Genomic DNA, 22,316 nt, shown 5'->3' with positions numbered 1-22,316 from the left:
TAATATTCAGCTGATGCATATTATTGCTCATTGTATGTTCTTACAATAAAAGCCAAAATAAAATCGGCAGATTTTAGCTGGTGGTAATATATTGGTTTGGTCTGTGATATAGGTGGTTTTATTGTTTCATTGTATTTGAGTATAAATGGGGCTGTAAGACGCATCTGGATTTCGTGATTTGGTATGCATTTTTATCAGAAAGCAAGTTTTTCTTTCTTTGATGGTGTATATTGGTGATGATAATGCCGTAGCACATTCTGAATGTTGAGAGGTTTCTCTTTGTTCAAGGCAGTGATTTAGTGCCACAAAACACCCAGATTCAATTTCAAATGCATATTGGCAAAACTAGTTAAGTCTGTTGAAACGAGCAGTTTTCACACAGCTAATGATTCAGAAAAAACAGGTGGTGTTCATGGCACAAGAATGTATCTTTTTAGATGATTTTGTTCTGTGAATGCAAAACTGATCTTGTACAGCAGGACAGCATGTGTTTTTGTATTTCAGCAGTACTGATGATTTACATGTGTATGTGTGGGGGATGTACTGTATGTTAGTTTTTTTTTCTTCCAGAACTAGGCTTTACTTCTATTAGTCCTCTCTATATGGCCTATTTGTCCATGCTATATGGTTTATTTTTTGTTACAGTGATACACATTGTGACACCTAAAATATTCCTGTCGTTGTTTCAAAGGTTACGCAAAGAGTGTTACAAACCATGGAGCTACATTCCAGATGGTATTATGCCCATATTTTGGCGTGTGGTCTACTGGACATCCCAGTGCCTGACCTGGTAAGTTATCAATAAAACCAGTTTGTGTGTGTTTCTTTTTTTATTTTTATTACTGAACACATTTTACACATGCACATTGTGTGTGGTTTTTTTTTTTTGGTTTTTTTACACAGATGTTTTTTGTTGTAATTGGTATGGCGTTGCAGTATATAAAATGGAGAGTCTGGATGTTGTGTATTCAAGTTCATGCTAATCCTGGATAGCTCTTTTGCTATTGTCACAGGGCTTCGTATATTTTATCACTCTGTGACACTTGCTTCAGTACATGCCCATGTTTGTATTTTCTTAACTGTTTCTTGCAGGCTCTTGTTACCTTTCATGCAATCCTATGCAAGGTCAGGAGGGTTTTCCATCACAGGGAAAATCAAAACTGCCCTGATTGAGAATGCAATCTATTATGGGACATATCTGCTGATTTTCGGATCTCTGTTAATCTATGTAGCTGTACACCCAAACTTGATTGGGCACCTTGATTGGTAAGTTTTTTTTTTTTTTTTTAAACGGTCCTCGTTCAAAAGATAGGAATCGTTATTCGCTGCCCCTCTGTTTGTCCATCTGCCTGCATGTCTGTCTCTCTTGCTTTACAAGGAGAATGTGATAACTGCCTTCATTTTGCACCAATCTTCATTAAACTATTATCGTACATCCTAGCCTCTTGTAGATGTTTTGGGTTGCATTTGGCCGTTATCCAAAAAAACGCCAATAAATCTACTGGATGGTGGCAACCTACAGTATATTTAGTGGTCTGCTTATATGTAAGAATTGACAACACAGCTATGCATTTAGGGAACGTAATTTTCAAAAAAATATCAATAATGACATATGCCACTGTTGTGAGTTTGTGCTTTTTAATACAACATCGATTGTTGTAACAGTTTTGTGTTTTGTCTGCAAAGTATTTTAGTGAGCTACGCCAGGCATATTTACCTGTATGAAATACTGTGTTTCAGGTACCAGTTGCAAACAATTGGGATCACAGCAGCCAACACCTGGGGTCTGTTCCTCCTGGTGCTGCTGCTGGGCTATGGGCTGGTGGAAATCCCACGCTCCTATTGGAATGCATCAAGGCGAGGACACTTGCTGATGAAAACCTACTTCAAGGCAGCTAAACTGATGACAGAAAAAGCTGATGCAGAGGAAAGCTTGGAGGATGCAATGGAGGTATGCCAGTACATTCTCTGTTATGTGGAGATATGTATGTACCTCTTACTTTTGTCCTGGCTGTAATCCATACAGTTTTCTGTATTTTCAAGAATCCTGGAAATGCTTGTTTCCATCTGTAGGACTATTTTTCCTTCCCACTTTATATTTCAAGTTGAAGAACATTAGGAGAATATTTTACCACCTCTCAAACAACGAGTGCAAGGGAGCGGCTTCTAGTGGTTTTGAAAGCGCATACTTTACCAGAAGTAGCTGTCTCTCTCGGCTATTCCCTGGCTGCATTGCTGCCAGTAGACATTTAATCATAAAAGGAAAGAGGAGATTTAAAAAAAAAAAAAAAAAAAAAAAAAAAAAGTTATGTGAAGCTTGGCCTTCATTTGCTCTTTAAAATGTAATAAAGCTACAGGACTGAATGAGCTGGAATCGGAATGCAATTTCAAAAGCTGGCTTTTGATATTTTGATATTATTCTTTTTTATTATCAGTGAGCCGTAGTCAAACCGAGCTGTCCTTTTGTTATTTTTCTATAGGAGGTTCGTAAAATCAGCGAATGCATAAAGTACAACCACCCCATGAGAAAAAACATTGATACTATTCTTAAAAAGGTAAGGCTAAAAATATTATTTCTCATTCTATCATGACGAGAAGTAATCTTGGGTACAGAAATGTGTGCACCTGCTTTAGTGCTAGGAAAATGGAGACTAAAACCCAAACCAGTTGCAGGACGTCAGTGCTGTCTTGGCTTCCATATTGTTTCTGATTCCAAAACTGCTGTACATGCAGTGATTTAAAACAGCATCATTTATAGTTTTTGGTAATTTATGGGTTTTCACCTTAATTCCCGTACATACAGTATATTACATTTTTGTACACGTGTGTAATGAACTTCACTACAATACATTGCCTTCCATATATCAGTAAAGGTCTCCACACACAGGACGCGATGCAGTTTGTCCTGCGATAAAGTGGTAATTTCACTGCGACGCTACCTTTCACACCAGCGGCAACAGGCACGAGTGATGTGATAGGCGACTTGCCTCCTGATTGTATCATCAGCTGGAAGAAAATCACACACTTGATAGTCCTGTTATACAGCTAATAAAAATGTAGAACATAATAGTTTTTCAGACTACTTATTTTAGTAAAGGTAAACTAATCTTACACAACAGCTATAACCAGTTCCCTGGAAATGGACTGCCAGATGTTCTCTCTCATTGCCATCTCTTTGTAATTTCTGTGTCCTTTTATTAGAACATAAGAACATAAGAAAGGTTGTTTCTTTTTTCAAGTCGAAAAAGCCCCCTGGGTTGACATTGTCAATAACTTTCAGAATTTTGAATGCTTGAATCAGATTGCCATGTAGTCTTGTTTGTTCAAGACTGAATAGATTAAATTGTTTTAGCCTGTCTGCATATGAAATGCCTTTTAAACCAGGAATAATTCTGCCATTGTTTACCGAAGGCACGCAAGGGAAGCTGTTTCTCAGTGGTCAGTTCCCTAGCTACCCCACCACAAAATTGCAAAAATAGACACCAATCCTATATTTTTCCATATTGCATGTCGCATCGCATGCAGTGTGAGGCCTTAAGAATGCAGAATACTTAAAAAAGGAAACTTGTGTTAAGGAACTAAGTCCCAGTGTTGCTTGGGATTCCCTGTTAAAATCCTGGTCATACTGGATCTACCAGTAGCTGTTTCCAGATTTGCAGGAATTCTTCTGCAGAGACAGAGGAGCTCTTCAGACAAAGAGATTCCATATGCTGTGGGGAGATTTAAAAATCCATAAGCCTTTGTTGTAAAAGAATCCCAGATCTCCTAAATGGATAGTTTAATCCCTTGAATATTTAGCTTTTTTCTGTTTTAAAATCCTATTGTATGTTTTTGTATACTTTGTTTGTGATGTTTTTTTTTTTTCTTTGGTCTTCATTTACCTGACTTCATAACTAACATTATCTTTCTCCTACTAGGTCTGCTTCCAAAAGCTAAATTTTCTGAAGAGTGGTGGTTTGAATAATGACCACTTGGCGTGTGCAGCTGTAATTTGTACCCACTGTGCAACTGTGATGTTATATAGAGGCTTTCCATTTACAAATTCAGTTTCAGAAGGGGCACAAATTAGAGTTGCCCAACCTTAGTGGAGTCATTTGTTAAGCTACTTCCAAAACTGCTTTTAGGAGTCTGTTTCAAAGCAGACCCTGTGGTTAAAAAAGGGATATCAGTAAGCCTGATCTAAACAGAAACAGCAGTGTATAATTATACAGAACACATAACATGATATTAAAAAGATGAGAAATGATATCTTCTGAAAATGTAGATGGTATTAAGAGTCTATTTAAGGGTATCCCTTACTGACACTGTTAATGCAGATGTGCATGTTTGTACATTGTTTTTTTTTTTTAAATCCATCATCTCTAGATGAATGGGTTTAACCCCAGCAGATCACAAGCTCGTACTAAGTACTGCTCAAGCACTGGTTTTTGGCATTTTTAATTTTTCATGGAAGACCATGTTGCCATTTATTCAGATCTCTAATTGAATGTCGTTTTAATGTTTTTCAATGGCCTCTGTAGTGCCCCACCGAGTACCAGGAGAAAATGGGACGGAACATGGATGATTATGAAGATTTTGATGAGAAGCAAAACGTGTATCCAAGTGAGAAAAGTTTGGTTAAGCTGCATAAACAGGTACTGTACATAATTTGATAAACTTGTTTCCTGGGTTACTTAGGAATAAAGGTTAAAACATCAATTTATTATGGTGCATTAAGCATAAGGAAAAGATATTTAACAAAAAAAATGCTTTTGTTGTTTATTTTGTTCTATGATAGGGGAATACGTATTAGCCCCATATCCAGCATAGCTACCTTAAATTATTTTATATACAGTTCTCTGTTGTAAAACATCTGTTTTAAAATTTGTTTTGGGGTTAAAATTGCATTCTTCAAGGTCAGAGTTATGACAAAAAAAAATGTCCACTGTTATTAACCTAATAAAAATGTGTTTGTAGTGATGATTCAGTTATCAGTTCATCTACTTACTTCCTGAAAAAGGTGATTTATGCAGTGCAGAGGCATAACCGTACCCGTGTCCAGTGGCAGATTCTTCTGGAGACAGCTTTCCACTTGGAGGATGTGGCGAAGAACGAGACCAGCGGCACGCACCAGTTTGTCAGGAGCTACACTCCCCAGGAACCAGAGGGCTTTATCTCCCGGTATCTCTACACACCGACAGTAGGTGAGTTCAGAGAACTGGCAGCAGTAAGCTCTGAGCTCTGCAACACGAGGTTAACCCTTTAGTATCTGTTGTACACTAGTTTGTTTGTTTGTATGTATGTATGTATGTATGTATGTATGTATGTATGTATTATTATTATTATTATTATTATTATTATTATTATTATTATTCAGTGAGCCATGCCAAGTAATACAGTTGTACTCATTATGGCTCTATAGTGGATTCAACACAATATGAGTTTGCTGGGGAGTATACAACTGTCTGACACTTGCAATTCTTTTCAATATCAGTAAGAAGTAGATGCTGTAATACAAGCTATGCTGTAAATACACACAGGGTTGGGCTGAAATGATGCACCTTAAGTTCAGGAATGGGCAGTAGGGATATTGTTGCTGCTGCCCCTCGTGAACTTTCAGTAAACGTGGCATTCGTGATGCCATGGCCAAGCTTTTGAAAATGTTCTATCTTGGTATTGTATCACAAATATGTTCTGGTAAAGGTATTTGTTGGTGTCTTCGTCAGCATCTGTGCTGGAGTTCTGCAAGTCAGCATACAGTACTTGGTGAGCATGTCTTTAGACTGTTGGCTGTTTTCTACCTCGATGACCCTGTGTGACGGCTGTCGCTATGTGTGTGTGTGTGTCTGGCTCCACAGAGTGGTACTGGGAGTGCCTCTTGCGGCAGTGGTGTTACCGAATCCTGGCCGTGATGGTCACGCTGTTTTCTGTTGCGGTGGTTTGGTCCGAGTGTACTTTCTTCAGCACCCAGCCCGTCCTCTCACTCTTTGCAGTCTTCATTCAGCTGGCTGAGAAGACCTACAACTACCTGTATATCGAGGTAAGTGACTCAAGCTTAAAAGCGTTTGTGGGACACCTTTTAACATAAACTGGAAATGCCGGATTCCCTCATACAATGGCTCTCAAAAGTATTCACCCCCCCCACCCCCCACCCTTGGACTATTCCACATTTTATTGTGTTACAACATGGACTCAAAATGGATTTAATTAATTAAGTTTTTGCCACTGATCAACACAAAAAAGTTTAAGGTCAAAGTGAAAAATAAAATCTAGAAATTGTTCGAAATTAATTACAAATATAAAACAGAAAGTAATTGTTTGCATAAGTATTCACCCCCTTTGCTATGACACACCTAAATAAGCTCTGGCGCAACCAGTTGTCTTTAGAAGTCACATAATTAGTTGAATGGAGTCCACCTGTGTGCAATTAAAGTGTTTCCCATGATTTCACGTTAAATACACCTGTCTCTGGGAGGCCCCACAGTTGGTTAGTACATTTCCTAACAAAAACAACATCATGAAGACGAAGGAACATTCAAAGCAAATCTGGAATAAGGTTCTTCAAAAGCACCAATCAGGGGTAGGATATAAGAACATTTCCAAGGCATTGAATATCCCCTGGAGCACAGTAAAGTCCATTATTAAGAAATGGAGAGAATATGGCACAACTGTGAATCTGTCTAGAACAGGCCGTCCTCAAAAACTGAGTATCCGGGCAAGAAGGGCACTAGTCAAGGAGGCCACCAAGAGGCCTATGGCAACTATAAAGGAGTTGGGAGCTGGGAGACACTGCATACGGCAACAATAGCCTGAGTGCTTCACAAAACCGGCCTTTATGGGAGAGTGGCAAAAAAAGCCATTGTAGAAAAAAAACTCACATCCAATCTTGGCTAGAGTTTGCCAGAAGGCATGTGGGAGACTCTGAGACCAAGTGAAAGAAGATTCTATGGTCTGATGAGACCAAAATAGAGCTTTTTGGCCTCAATGCTAAGTGCTTTGTTTGGCGCAAGCCTAACACTGCACATCATCCTGAGGACACCATCTCTACCGTGAAGCATGGTGGTGGCAGTGGAAAGAGAAAAACCTGCTGAAGTCTGCAAGAGACGTAAGACTTGGGAGAAGATTCATCTTCCAGCAGGACATTGACCCCAAACATACAGCCAAAGCCACACTGGAGTGGCTTAAAAATAAAAAAGGTCAATGTCCTGGAGTAGTCCAGTCAAAGCCCGGACCTCAATCCAATTGAGAATATGTGGAAAGAGTTGAAAATTGCTGTTCACCAAAGGTCCCCATCCAACTTGATGGAGCTTGAGCAATTTTGCAAAGAAGAATGGGCAAAAATTGCAGTGTCCAGATGTGCAAAGGTGGTAGAGACTTATCCAATTAGACTCATGGCTGTAATTGCTGCCAAAGGTGCCTCTACCAAATATTGACTCAAGCGGGTGAATACTTGTGCAATCAATTATTTTCTGTTTTGTATTTGTAATTAATTTAGAACAATGTGTAGATTTTATTTTACACTTAGACATTATGGACTTTTTTGTGTTGATCAGTGGCAAAAACTCCTAATTAAATCCATTTTGATTCCATATTGTAACACAATAAAATGTGGAAAAGTCCAAGGGGGTGAATACTTTTGAGAGCCACTGTATATACAGTACCAATCAAAAGTTTGAGTACACCTGCTTGAAACCAGGTTTTTCATGATTATCTATGCTTTTAAGTGTATAAACTTGTCAATAAACACTTAATATTTTATTATATGATACATGTACTTATATAAGCTGATAATCATAAGTGAATTGCATTCAAAAATGTAATTTTTAAATGAAAATGTAAATCTTGTCAATTTCAATGAAATGGTCACCCAAAACAAGGGGATTTCAGTCTGAAACCCAAGTCAGTTAAAAGTCTGAAATGTGTTTAACACGGTGTTAGAACACTGGCCTAAGTATAAAAGTGTCTTTGTTAGATGTTCTCTGAGTTAACTGGCATGTTACCTAATTAACCTTTTGTCACCAATTATTGTTAACAGGTGAGGGTCCATGATTACTATAAATATAGGTAGCATAGGCACAAGTTTGTCATTCCTGAAAGTAAGGGAGCAGAAAATGGCAAAATACGCTCAGTTAAGCAAAGAAAAAAGATAGTCTGTAATTATTTTAAGAAATAAAGGTCAATCTTTAAGACAAATCTCAAGAACTTTGCATGTGTCTGTAATTGCTGTGGCCAAGATCATCAAACGATTTGAAGAAACTGGCACTCATGAGGACCGAACAAGGTCAGGCAGGCCAAGGATGACCTCAGAATCAGAGAACAAGTTAATTCGAGTCACTAGTCTGTGAAACTGGCGATTAACTGCTCCTGAAATACAAGCTCAGCTAAATGCTACTAGAAGTACAGATGTTTCAACATCAACTGTTCAGAGGAGGTTGCGTGAAGCTGGCCTAACTGGAAGAATTGCTGCAAAGAAACCATTGTTAAGAGTGCAGAATAAGAGGAAGAATCTTGCCTGGGCCAAAAAACACAGCAACTGGATGTTTGAGGAGTGGAAGTCGGTCTTATGGACCGTTGAGTCAAAATCTGAAATATTTAGGTCCGACCGCCGAGTATTTGTAAGGCGCAGAGAGGGTGAGCACATGAGTTCTGCATGTGTGGTTCCCACTGTCAAGCATGGAGGAGGCAGTGTCATGGTCTGGGGTTGCATTGCTGGTGACAGAGTTGGTGATCTTTATCAAGTCCATGGCAAGCTCAACCAGCATGGCTATCATAGCATACTTCAGAGGCATGCCATTCCATCAGGATTACGGCTAGTTGGACAGTCCTTCATTCTTCAGCAAGATAATGACCCAAAACACACCTCAAAGTTGTGCAAGACCTATCTGGTGAAGAAGGAAAGTGAAGGACAACTCAATTTAATGACCTGGCCTGCCCAGTCCTCAATCCCATAGAACGTGTATGGGACGAACTGGACAGAAGAGTCAAAGCAAAGCTACCCACAAGTGCCCTACGTCTCTGGGAATTGCTGCAGAAGAGCTGGGAAGACATGTTGGGTGATTTCCTGCTGAAACTTGTTAACCGAATGCCTTGTGTTTGTGAGGCTGTTATTAAGGCAAAGGGTGGCTATTTTGAGGAATCCAAGACAATTTTCAATTTTCATGAACATTGCTGTGATACTCCTTATGTTTTGTTTTGTATATTGTAACGTGTGTGTGTGTGTGTGTGTGTGTGTGTGTGTGTCTTTTAAAGAAAAATGTTTTATTTTTACCCTGTTTTAGGTGAACTATAGTGGTTGGAGTAAAGTAACAGCCAGCGGATGATGTGTTTTGATTCATAACTCGCTGTTTCTTAATAAGTACATATTTGGATCATGTATTTTCTGTCGGTACATGTTCAAGGTGCAGAAAAGGAAGTACAACATTTTTCCAAAATGTTATTTATACAGTGTAATCTGTAACTGTTAAACAGTCATTATACTTAATGAGCAGTTCTTGGGATTTACCCTTGACAGTGGTTTACCGCAGTTAACATTTAGCAACAGGCTAACAGATTTACAGCCTCAATTTTTCTGAATTTCTGGTAAGAATGTTATTGTTTTGTATGAGGTCTAGTGTTTTGATAGAATTATTTAAACCCTGTAAATGACAATTGGGATGTGCTCTAGAGACACAACCCTCTAAGAACATGAATGGAAATAAGACTCCCATTGCATAGCAGTTTGATCCATTCCTGACTCCACCCATGAATAATATAAGAAACATCAGGAGAAATCCATTGTGAATATTTGAAGGATTTTGATAGTGTGTAAAAGGGACAAGGTAGTTAAATTACATTGTCAGTTGTAACATGATAGTTGTCAAGCCCCAAGTTTAGGTGCAGAAATGTCACACATGGAGAGAGATGAGCAGGGCCAGATGTCCTGTGACTTCACTAGAACAGGGAGGAAGACAGTGGCAGGAGAGTAAGCTGATCTTGGGTTGTCTTGGTTAAAATAGGTAAATGCCACATACTGTACAGTTCTGGAGAACGTCAGGTAAGAAATGGCCTCATATTTACAGCAAGCTTTCTGTGCCTGGTTCTTCCATAAACTCATTCCACCAAACTGGAGAAGCTCATCAACAGTGATTCAGTAAAAAACTAATTTCACATTAACTGAAACCAAGAATCTCATAGTACTGTCTGTGTTTGAGTGGAGAGAGACCTTCACAGGTCTAATATATTTGAATGAGACCATACTTCAGTCGTGGAACTGAAATCTTCAGTGATTTGGGTTTTCAAGCATCTCTGAGCTGTTTGGTGCAAATAAGTACAACAACAACAAAGTCCTTTGAAGATCTGTGATTCTAGCCACAGTGGTGCCTAACATAAATATTACCAGACACATTGAAACATCTTCTATTGCCATTTGAACTGTGAACAGGTACAGTAAGTCTTTTGTTTTGTTAGTAATTATTTCTTAAGGTTTTTAAAGCTGAAAAAAGGCAAATGGTTATTGCATAATCCATACAAAAAACAAAACAAAAAAGACAAGCAGGCATTGTGCTTCAGTGTACTATTTAATATTTAGGTTTGGAGACAAAAATAAAATCATGTTGGCAGAAACTCCTGCTCAGAATTTGAAACAGTTTAAATGGCTGCTTTACACAAGAAGGTCAAGCAATTACCCATGGCAGGCCTGCATAAAATACTGTGGAATTTGGAAGTGTTCGGAAAATCTTTTTAATAAACCTCATTACTCCTTAAAGACATTTGGCACTTTTTCATTTGAAACAGCTGTTCAAAGCTGCTTGGGGCTCATTTGTAGAGGATAGTCCATTCTCTCATGTTGAGTTTGTTAAAACATGTTATTGTATTTAATACAGCCTTGCAAGCACTGTACAATACAGCAGTGATTAACAATATAATGAAGCTAGATCTCCAGCAGTACTTAATATTTTCTAATTTAACTGAATAACTCAGAGGTTTAAATCTTTCTGTTTTGCTTTTAATCTTCTACTGAAATTACATTATGGATCTTAGCATATACATAATCTCTTGCTTACAAAAGATAATACTGTTGCATGATTCAAGATTAATTTTGACTCTTCTATTGCAGATGGCTTGTTTTCTCACCATATTCTTCCTGTGCACCTGCGTTTACTCCACTGTATTCAGGATCCGAGTCTTTAACTACTACTACCTGGCTTCACATCACCAGACAGATGCCTACAGCCTGCAGTTCAGTGGAATGTACGTAGCAGATCCATTAGAAACAACAATGCTTTCAGAATTATTAGTGGGGCATTTGTTGCCTATCTGCCACTCTTGTTTACTTAATACAGTAGTATACAGCTAAGACAGGGGTTGGCAACCTATGACTCGTGAGCCATGCCTGGCTCTACAAGTAACCAAATATTGCTCTCGAGTCTCTAAGTCACAAATAGACACTGTGACAGGACAGCGTCACGGCCAGGCTGTAACCGGCAGGAAGAGAGACTCAGAGACACGAAAGCTGCAGTTTAACCACTATTAGACACATTTAATAACAAACAAACACTAAACAAAACACATTCACAAAATTCACAACTCCCCTAAACACCAGTGATAATTGTCCATATATCACAGTACCGCAAAACATACCAACACACACCAACTTTCTCTAACATTAACACCCGTGAGCACCCTTTTTATGCACTTGTAGCTGGATTCTAATTAATCATTAATCATTTATTCAATTTACAGCTCCAGCCACACTCCCATGTGTTCTGACAGGGAGGGATTTATCCCTCTCCCTGCCAATCCAACATTCTCCACACACACACACCTGTTTATCGGCAGGGCTTTCACCCTGCCACACACACACACACATGCACACAATTTTTTAAATTAAAATGAATGAATTGACCAACTTAGGATGTGATATCTCGCTTTATTTATGTATTTTGTTTTTATTTGTTTGATTTTACATCCACCTACCCACTGCTATTGTTGGTGCTTGTATTCCTGGAGTCTGTTTCATCATGTTTTGATTGATAGAGAGATCTGTCAACAAGCAATATGCACACGTCACAATCTGTAACCCTGCTTTTATTACATTTTTTTCAGTTTCGAAGTGTAGTGTAGTGCGCTTTAATTTAATAAATGACAAAAAAAAAAAAAAAAAGCAGGATGAAGAATACCGTTCTTTTCAGCCGGAATGGACTGATATGTACGTCTTTGTGGAGAAGTCAGGATTTCCACTTTGTCTGTTACGCAGTGAACGACTGGCTTCAAACAAAAAAAATCTAATTTACGATAAAACATGAGATACCCAGAAATACCCACAATGTGAGGTGTGAAAGTACTGTGAGGAGCTGCAATCAAAAATGAAAGCTGGGCAAAGTAAACTACTGGTATGGTCAAATAAAGGTGGAAGTTTAAAGTCATTAAGTTTCACAGGATCTTTAGAGATCATTCACAAAGGTAAGACTTTCATAGATGGTGAATATGTGAAGAGCTGTATGCTTAATATAGCCAAAGAGCTATTTGAAGAATTCCCAACAAAGACAACATCTTGCAGCAAATACAAAATATGCTTTTATGTGCAAAAACGGTTCACGATCGAGCTGTGAAAATGGCAGATCAGTTTGACAAGCAGCAAATAGAAAATATAAGTTCTGCTACTAATTTTTCATTTGCTTTGGCCGAGTCAACAGATGTCTTTGTTGCGCAACTATGTATTCCCGGGGTGATGTATTAGGCATCTTAGCAAGAGAAGAAATGCTTGCAGTTCTGCCAGTGAAAAATCAAACAAAAGACGAAGACATACTTAAAATTGATAGCACCCAGCATGATGGGGAAACACAGGGGATTCGTTGCCCTTTTGTCAGAAAAACAAAAATGTCTCATTTTAAGGTTTCACTGTATTACACACCAGGAAGCTTGTTATCTTGTGGACATTACATGTCATTTGAATCAACCTAATGTTAAACTTCGAGGGCAAGGAAACACTGCAGGCAGTTTTTGCATGATGCCTCTTCTACTCTCAGCACATCGCTACTTTGACATGCTCCTGTCACTTCTTCCTCAGCAACATACGCAGAATTTGCCTCTTCCTCACCGACTACTCCACACAGCTCTTGGTTGAGGCCTTGGTACTGTCCTACCTTGACTACTGCAACTCCCTCCTGGCCGGCCTTCCTGCCTCTGCTACCTGCCCGCTCCAGCTCATTCAAAACTTGTCTTTTCCCTTCCTCGTTTCTCCCATACTACACTGCTGCTCCGCTCTCTGCACTGGCTCTCTATCGATGCTCACTTCCAATTCAAAACTCTTGTAATCTATCTCTGTCTTCTGCTCCCTCCTATCTCCAGACTATCATTTATCCCTACACCTCCTCTGCTCTTCCACCTCTGGCAGGCTAGCTGTACCCACCCTCCGCTCTCCCACCTCCAGAGTTCGCTCCTTCTCCACCCTTGCCCCTCAGTGGTGGAACGACCTACCCACAGACCTACCCTTACCACCTTCCGATGCCTCCTGAAGACACACCTGTTCAGACACCATCTGTAAACATCACAACTCTCGACCATACTGGACTATATGGCACTAATTGTACCAGTACTTCCAACAGCTTGTACCTGCACTGAATTGCTCCATGCCTTGCATAACTTTCATAACTGCTCTTCTCTGTATTATGATATTCTGTAATGCGATATTTCATACTTAAATAGCTTGTAATTAGCAACGAATTGCTATCGGTGCCCAAAAAGGTGTTCCTATATGCATGTTGAACTAATTGGGTGGGCCTTTTGAACCCCTAGGCTTTTAAAATAAACTACAGTGCTTGTTCCCTTCTGGTCAGCTCTACATGTTTTTTTTTTTTCTGTTAGGTCTGTTCTCAACAGGTTTCTGTACTGTCACGTTGCTTACTGTATGTCAGCGATTTGTTTTAATATTCTGTGCTGTTTGTTTGATCATAGGTTATTTTGCCGTTTGACCCCTCCACTATGTCTGAATTTCCTGGGACTGATCCACATGGATTCTGCCATCTCCCACCAGAATAGAGAGCAGACTGCCTACACCTCTGTAAGTTCAAAACAATTACAAACAAAAAACATTGCCTGGCATATGAGTTTGCAGTTGCATCAATGTAATTACCACTATTTTGCATGGATATGATTCCACTGTCATTGAAATATATGCACATTTATATATTTCATAAACTTCACTGGCATGGCCCTCCCTGGCCCTCCTATGTATATGTCACCAGCTCAGACAACACAAAAGTTAGAAGGGATGTTATCTCATCACAGCAGTGCTGTTGGAACTTTTAAAAATTCTCTTCCAGTAGATGTCACCAAACCCTCTCAGAATGGTCTTCCCAGGACCACATCAATTAAACTGTGAAGTGCCCAAGCCTTAACTTTTTACTATGAAAAATGGTTTGGAAAAATTACAATCATACAATAAAAAGGTTTTGATGTAGATTTTTTTTTTCATTGCTCTCAATTTGCTTTTTATTGTGTGAATTTATATTCTTTCCTAAAATGTTTTTCATAGCTAAAAGCCAGTTTTATTTGGCTTTTTAATCTGCCAGTGCTTTTACCAGTAACTTCTAAATGCATAAAACAAATGCTAACTGATCAGTTTTCTTGTTGCAGCAGTATATTCCTTAACATTTCCCACCCAAAGAGCAGGACAACATATGCTAAATCTATAGTCAAATGCAGTGGCTGAAGTAATAATACCAGAGGTTCATTTGTGCTGGGGCAGACCAGGACTCGGCCCTGGCCCTGGCCCCCTGGCCCCAGCCCCTCTTCAGCTGGTTAAAAGTGACATAAGTGTTTTGCTCGTAATTGCGTTCTCTTAAAATTCTCAACACAGTCCGCTGCTAGGGACATTTAATTACTTTACGATTTCATCTACGCTCCACAAAGATGACACTTGCTGCGAAAGAAGGACTGCGACTCTATTGTCGTTTTTTTTACTCAGATAAGCTTACTTGCTTTGAAAAATGTCTTGAACGATACAAGCAGATTCTTACACTACTTGGCTTGTTTGAATGAGTAGTACACAACAAGCTTCAATATGAAAGCTAAACATTACTTTAATAAACAAGTTTTTAATGAGTTGTTTTTAATGAGTTTAATGAGTTGTAGCCTACTTCACTATAGTGAAAACTGTTTTTTGTTATTTTGAAATACCCCTTCTTCCAATTACTACTTCTGCTTAATATCAGGAATAACATGTTGTTATTTAGGGTTGTTGAAATGAAACATGTTCATGCCTGCCTGTAACTGTACCCCCACACAGGAACTTTACCCTTAGCTTCCTCTATTCAAAAACATATAAAAACAATAACAACTGTCTGGTTCTCTCTTGCCTTTTTCAATGAATATAATTTAATTCATAGAACAAACCAAGCTAACAACTATCTAGCCTAAATTGAATTATTATTATTATTTTCATTTTTTTTTTTTTTTTTTTTTTTTTCAGTCTCCACAAACTGCAGGTTCTATTGCATTAACAGCACTGATAATGTTAGATATTGCTAGATATTATAGTGTGGACCATGGGTCAAACCAGTGTTTGTGTAGGGTGCTGAGTATTGTTTATTTATTTATTTTCCCAATGTCTGAATTCCTTTCTATTTTTTTATTTCATTTTAAACCGTTTAAATACCAAAACCGTAACAAACACAATAGTAGTGCATATACACAGAGCAAAAAAAGTGGACGGGCAAAATACATAGTAGTCTCCCCCAACTTTCCTCCGTCCCTTTTAATTTATTTTTTTGTACATACTACTACTTTGTATATGATGTAGATTACGTGATTATAAAATCTAACACTAGTACATGCTCTTTCAAATAAACTTGTTATGCGTTTAAAAAGTTATTTAAATCAGGTTTGATATTAAAAAAATAAAAACTGTTCTGGACTACAGCTATGGCCAGAAGTTTTGCATCACCTAGGATGTTAGTACTGGGGGAAGGAAAAAAAAAAAGCAAAAATCTTTATGCACAGAATTTTGCTTTTTTGTTTAACTAACATCATGTAATCAAATAAACTACAACATGAGATTGCAAAAGTCTACCGGAAGCCATAATAATAGTACAGTATTTCACGTTAGATTTCGAAATTTCGTGAAGTATATGGAAAACTACAAAGCAGTATGTAATTCAGTATGGAACATTATTCGGCATGTTTCGTTCGACTTCATGAGCAAAATGACTTCATTCTATAGGGTGATGAAACCTTTTGACAATAGCTGTATGTATGATTTCATTAACAACACTAAAGAACCTTCAGAAAAACAGACTTTGAAACAGTTCCTTAGTTCTGATACAAAATTCAACATAAAGCATGCAGACATGGTTACTATGTTGCAGAGTCAAATGTTTATTACATTTTATGCTGCCGGCAAACCCGAAAGAGCTCCTGTAACAATGTGATTTTTCTCTTGTTTGTTGTTCAGATCATGGGTTCAATGCGTGTGCTCTCCTTTATTGCTGATGGCTTTTACATCTACTATCCTATGCTGATCGTTCTTCTCTGTATAGCCACGTACTTCAGGTAAGGGTTGCTAAACTGCACGTTGAAAAAAGGCTTCAAACAAGATATTTCAAATGTTTAGTTATGAGATGCACTGTAATTAACCTGCTGTTTCTGTTTTCAGTCTAGGAACTCGCTGTTTGAACTTGCTGGGGTTCCAGCAGTTTGTGGGGGACAATGACATGACTTCAGACCTCATAGATGAGGGCAAGGAGCTCATTCGGAGAGGTAACTGCTCAGATTAACAGCTTGATCGCTCAGTTTCAAAATCAAGCTGTGTCTGGTAATTGAACCTTTGACTGTAAAGTTTGCATTGATCCAGGTAGTCCTTTACAATAAATACTTAATGACGATACTGTTAGCTCAACAAAGGTAGAGCCCATGTGTAGCAGGGTGGTTGGAAAGTATTGTTTGTTTGTTTATTTTTAGAACGGGGTCTCCCCCTCCGCCCGTGTCATATTTGTTTATTATGATTTATTTATGTATGTATTTGTATATGTGATGGCAAACCGCCGTGTGTTTTGTTATTGTTTTTGTATTTATGGATAAATAAATATGACGGGATAGCCGTGCATTTTTGTTTTGGTTTTGTAGTATGGATGGGAAGTCCCATCCACAGTTAAAAACCCTGTGGAGAATGTGGCCGAGGGGTAATGAGAGAATTTATAGTTAACCCCTCGGCCATAGTAAATAAAAGCCTGCAGCTCTCTGCACTCTGGGTGGGGTGTTAGAAAGGCGGAATGAGAGCGAGCGAGGAGAGAAAACGAAACTTAAAAAAAAAGAAAAGAACTAAGGGTCAGTGAAGGCAGTTGCTCAGCCTGACCTTAGTGTTTATTTGTGCTTGTGATTTATTTAGTTTAAATCTTTTATTTGTGCTCCTGTGAGCAAGTTTTTATTTTTGTTAAAACTTTTAATTTATTTTTTGTTCTTTTAATAAACGGCGCACCACGCGTCTTTTCACAGCAGTAGTGCCTTTGTGTGCCTCTTCCTGCTTCTGGCCTGACGTCACCACTCGTCATCCTGTCACACCGTGTTTTGTGGAGAGTACGTTAGTTAGACATCCTGCCTTGTTAATTTTAAAGATAAGGATTTCAAATGGCAAGGCAGGACTAATGCATCCTACGAGATAAAAGATGTTACCATTTTAATGTCACCTATCCATCATGGTGGTTTTGTGATATTTGAAATGTTCATTGTTAAGATTGCTGAAGTTGTATGAACTTGGTTGCTAGCAGAGATTGGTTACAGGACAATCTAGAGTGTAAGTGCTTAAGGATTCTTTTTGTTTAAAAATCTGATACAGCTGTTTTGTGTATCTGGGACAAAGGGAATTTCAACCACACTCTGAGTAAAACTTGGCCACCGTTGCAACATCTGGTAGTTTTATCATTTGCTTCTGTCCAGGCTTGATTTAAGGGTTTTATTTTTTGCAGTCTTGTTTAGTTATTTACACTTTACTGTATGAAAGTTAAATACAAATGTACTGTATTGTAGTTAACATTGACTCTTACTAGAAGTACCAATGTAGTAATTATAAAAACAGGCATTCGCGGGGTCCCAGAGTGGCTCATCTGGTAAAAGCATGGTTTGTGTCTGGGCTATGCGGAGTCAGCAGTCTTCGCTGTGGATTCCGAAGGGAGCATCACATTGGCTCTGGCGTTCCCGTGGGTTAGGGAGGCAAAACAGATAGAGACTGCTTCTCCTCATCATGCTACAGTGAACCTTGCTGGCCAGGCACCCAGTGAGCTCAGAGCAGACACCTGCAGGGCTGGCCTTTGCCACCAGAGGCCAGTATCTCAATGACATTCACTCTCAAGTTCCTAGGTCTAAAAGATCATGGGATTGGAGGACACCTATTGAACCTTTGAATCTCTTGAGCTATGTGGGGAATTGCTGCTGTGAGAAGAAAAAGTAATTGGGGATATTCCAAATTGGGGAGAAAATCAGGGGTAAAATAATTGGGCACGCTAAAGTAAAAAAGAAAAAAGTGTTCTTAAAATGTTATTACTTAACGTACATACTGTATATATTTTTCTGCAGAGAAAAGAAAACGGCAAAGAGTAGAAGATGGAGAAAACAGAAGAAGGGTAATTTTCAGTTCAATATCATTTATTTATTTATGTATTTATTTATGTAAAATAAATGACGTAAAGGATACAAGCTTGCATGCATGTGTGCCTAAAGCAGGTTCCTTTACTAAGTAGGTTTTTTTGTTTTGTTTCAGGAATGGAAGGAGCGCTATGGAAATCAGCGAGAGGACTATACCCGCAACAGGAATGTACAGTCCTCTGAAATGAAAGAGACCAACTACTCAGACACCAACAACAGCAACAGGCGTAAGTGAAAGAAACTGTGTCTCGGGACTCATCTAGCCAGCACAGACATGGCCATGTTCATCTAGACACCACAGACATGACCATGTTCATCTAGATACCACACACATGACCATGCTCATCTAGCTAGCACAGACATGACCATGTTCATCTAGACACCACAGACATGACCATGTTCATCTAGACACCACAGACATGACCATGCTCATCTAGACACCACAGACATGACCATGCTCATCTAGCTAGCACAGACATGACCATGTTCATCTAGACACCACAGGCATGACCATGCTCATCTAGACACCACAGGCATGACCATGCTCATCTAGACACCACAGGCATGACCATGCTCATCTAGACACCACACACATGGTCATGTCTGTGCTAGCTAGGTGAGCATGGCCATGTCTGTGCTAGCTAGATGAGCATGGTCATGTCTGTGCTAGCTAGATGAGCATGGTCATGTCTGTGGTGTCTAGATGAACATGGTCATGTCTGTGGTGTCTAGATGAACATGGTCATGTCTGTGCTAGTTAGATGAGCATGGTCATGTTCATCTAGATACCACAGACATGACCATGCTCATCTAGACACCACAGACATGACCATGCTCATCTAGCTAGCACAGACATGACCATGTTCATCTAGACACCACAGGCATGACCATGCTCATCTAGACACCACAGGCATGACCATGCTCATCTAGACACCACAGGCATGACCATGCTCATCTAGACACCACAGACATGACCATGCTCATCTAGACACCACACACATGGTCATGTCTGTGCTAGCTAGGTGAGCATGGCCATGTCTGTGCTAGCTAGATGAGCATGGTCATGTCTGTGGTGTCTAGATGAACATGGTCATGTCTGTGCTAGCTAGATGAGCATGGTCATGTTCATCTAGACACCACAGACATGACCATGCTCATCTAGACACCACAGACATGACCATGCTCATCTAGACACCACAGACATGACCATGCTCATCTAGACACCACAGACATGACCATGCTCATCTAGCTAGCACAGACATGACCATGCTCATCTAGCTAGCACAGACATGACCATGCTCATCTAGACACCACAGACATGACCATGTTCATCTAGACACCACAGACATGACCATGCTCATCTAGACACCACAGGCATGACCATGTTCATCTAGACACCACAGACATGACCATGTTCATCGAGACACCACAGACATGACCATGCTCATCTAGACACCACAGACATGACCATGCTCATCTAGACACCACAGGCATGACCATGCTCATCTGGACACCACAGGCATAACCATGTTCAGTGCCTGTTCTTGCATTTGGAACATTCAAACGGTGCATACCCAATGTTTTCTTCCATTCTGATCTGTACCCAACATTATGGTTCTGTGTTGGTACTGATTATGTATATTATTTTGACTGACTGACTGGCTTTAATTTAATTTAGCACTTTGCTTCTGCAATCAGGTCTGTATTGAAATGAGTAATACTTTACTGTGCCGGTCACATATTAACCCTTTGCGGACCCTGTCCAACATCATCAAAAAGACGTCAAGCACAGTCTCTAGTTGTTTTTTTTCTCTCAAAAAAGGAGAGAAAAAAGAAGGGGGGGGGGGGGGGGGGGGGGGGGGATTTGAGCAATACACAATACCCCTTCACCACAGACATAACATGGACATAAACAAACAAGATAGCTGCTTCCACATCCAGCACTCAAAGAATATCACAGATATTTGCCAAGTTTTTTGAGATGTTATAGTAATAAAATAATGACTTGGATCACATTATTGATTAGTTTGGTGATAAAACGAGTGATCAGGAGATGATTCATCAGTATGCACGTCTGTGAAGAGGTATGTGAAAAATACAGCGATCAAGGGGTAGAGCGGGGCTGGAGATGCATTACTGAGTGTCCTGTTGATATGCAATGCCTTTTAAACCTGTTTTACTTGCCTGAATCGGGTCACTTATAAGCCCCAGGGTTGTTGGCTTATATTTCAAAAGCACCTTTTATTTTGCTTCATAACTCGCAACACCTCCTGTGACATTAAAAGACCTTTCTTTTTTTTTTATGGTCACAGAAGCAACTAAGTACACCCGGTCGAATAGCCGTCCCGAACGGGACCGGATTGAGCTGCTACAAGAGGCCGAGCCCATGGATTTCAATGCCGAGACATTCGCTGATGACCCCCTTGATGCTGAATCTGGAAGGTAAAAGAAAAACCTGCACTTTCTAAAAATGTCATTAGTGCGCTTTCCATCCGCTTATCGAGCGAGGTTAGAAGTTACTCGGTACAGTTACTACAAAAATAATAGCAACATAAAGGTGAAAAAATGGTTTTCTATCCACTGCAAATTCTAGCGAGTCAAAGGGAATTCCCTGTGACGTTTCGTGATATGATAGCCTGATTTGTATGTGTCGCTACGTTTTCAGGTTATTCGCAAGAAATATACTGGCTGGATGATTTTCCATCAATTTTTTTTTTACTCGCTCGCTACTCTAGCGAGTTTACATTCTACAGAGTTAAGCTCTTTTAAAAAAAAAATTAAATAAATAAAAAACTAAAAATATCAATCAACTTTAGCCCAGTTTCACAAAACCAACAATAAAATGCATCCTGTATGGGAAAACTGAACCTGCAGTGAGTGTCAGAAATGATGTAAAGAAGTGTTGCTGCGTGAAGGGTACTTTTAAAGGTAAAGGTATAAAACCTGCAGCATTGTTTTCATGTTTTTTCCCACTAGTTTAAAGGTTGCTTATTGTATTTCTGCTGTTTTGTTAGAAGTCTTCCAATTTTGTGTAGCACAGTGTGCTAGGATACATACCACTAAACTGCATAAGCAGAAAGAAAAAAGAAAAAAAACTTGTATTATTATAAAGCCATTTAAGAAGTAAGTGTTTGTGTGTATATATATATATATATATATATATATATATATATATATCATTATATTCTTTTTTTTTGACACAACATTATATTGTATATATATAATATATAGATTATATTCATATATAATATATATATATATATATAATCACACACACACACACACACACACACACACTATTATTAAGAAAAAAAGACAAACATTCAGTTAAAGCCCACAACATTAAAAGCCCACTTTTAAAATGGGAGAAAATAATTACTGAATAAAAAGACACGTTCATATGCACTTCCTTTTTTTCCAGCCTGAATTATTTCAAAAGGATAATTTTTAAAATAATTAATTACAGATTTAATGCATTTGTAGTATCTTTATATGCCCACTTTACAGAAATTGAATGGGATGTTAGACTATTATAAACCAGGTGGGTGACCATGGTTCATCTTGGAACAGCAGATAACTCAGATTATGAACGCCTCATTTCACTCTGTGTGTATCCGGACCTGAGTTATTGTAACACTCTCTAATCAAATAGTTTATTAAGCCATAACAATCAAGGCCCACGCCTTTTCCTAATGATTCAGTGATCGGCTAGAAGGCAA

The 22,316-nt window shown here is 38.9% G+C and overlaps 1 protein-coding gene across 2 annotated transcripts in view; it reads left to right on the top strand.

Moving 5' to 3' along the window:
• The window catches only part of LOC121318290 (G-protein coupled receptor-associated protein LMBRD2B-like), a 33,238-nt gene that overhangs the window by 5,799 nt on the left and 5,123 nt on the right, over positions 1 to 22,316 (top strand). For both annotated transcript variants that reach the window (XM_041254807.1, XM_041254815.1), the window contains exons 4-17: positions 692 to 790; positions 1,093 to 1,266; positions 1,741 to 1,951; positions 2,481 to 2,555; positions 4,521 to 4,634; positions 5,000 to 5,183; positions 5,838 to 6,019; positions 11,075 to 11,208; positions 13,915 to 14,020; positions 16,412 to 16,509; positions 16,613 to 16,716; positions 18,529 to 18,575; positions 18,713 to 18,824; positions 20,910 to 21,039. In XM_041254807.1, coding sequence (XP_041110741.1) covers positions 692 to 790; positions 1,093 to 1,266; positions 1,741 to 1,951; positions 2,481 to 2,555; positions 4,521 to 4,634; positions 5,000 to 5,183; positions 5,838 to 6,019; positions 11,075 to 11,208; positions 13,915 to 14,020; positions 16,412 to 16,509; positions 16,613 to 16,716; positions 18,529 to 18,575; positions 18,713 to 18,824; positions 20,910 to 21,039 — 1,770 coding nt within the window. The remainder of the gene's footprint in view (positions 1 to 691; positions 791 to 1,092; positions 1,267 to 1,740; positions 1,952 to 2,480; positions 2,556 to 4,520; positions 4,635 to 4,999; positions 5,184 to 5,837; positions 6,020 to 11,074; positions 11,209 to 13,914; positions 14,021 to 16,411; positions 16,510 to 16,612; positions 16,717 to 18,528; positions 18,576 to 18,712; positions 18,825 to 20,909; positions 21,040 to 22,316) is intronic.

This window comes from Polyodon spathula, chromosome 1 (assembly GCF_017654505.1).
Source record: "Polyodon spathula isolate WHYD16114869_AA chromosome 1, ASM1765450v1, whole genome shotgun sequence".
Classification (NCBI taxonomy): Eukaryota; Metazoa; Chordata; class Actinopteri; order Acipenseriformes; family Polyodontidae; genus Polyodon; species Polyodon spathula.
Note: the sequence above shows the minus strand (reverse complement) of the source record. Positions and strands in the feature narration are given on the sequence as shown.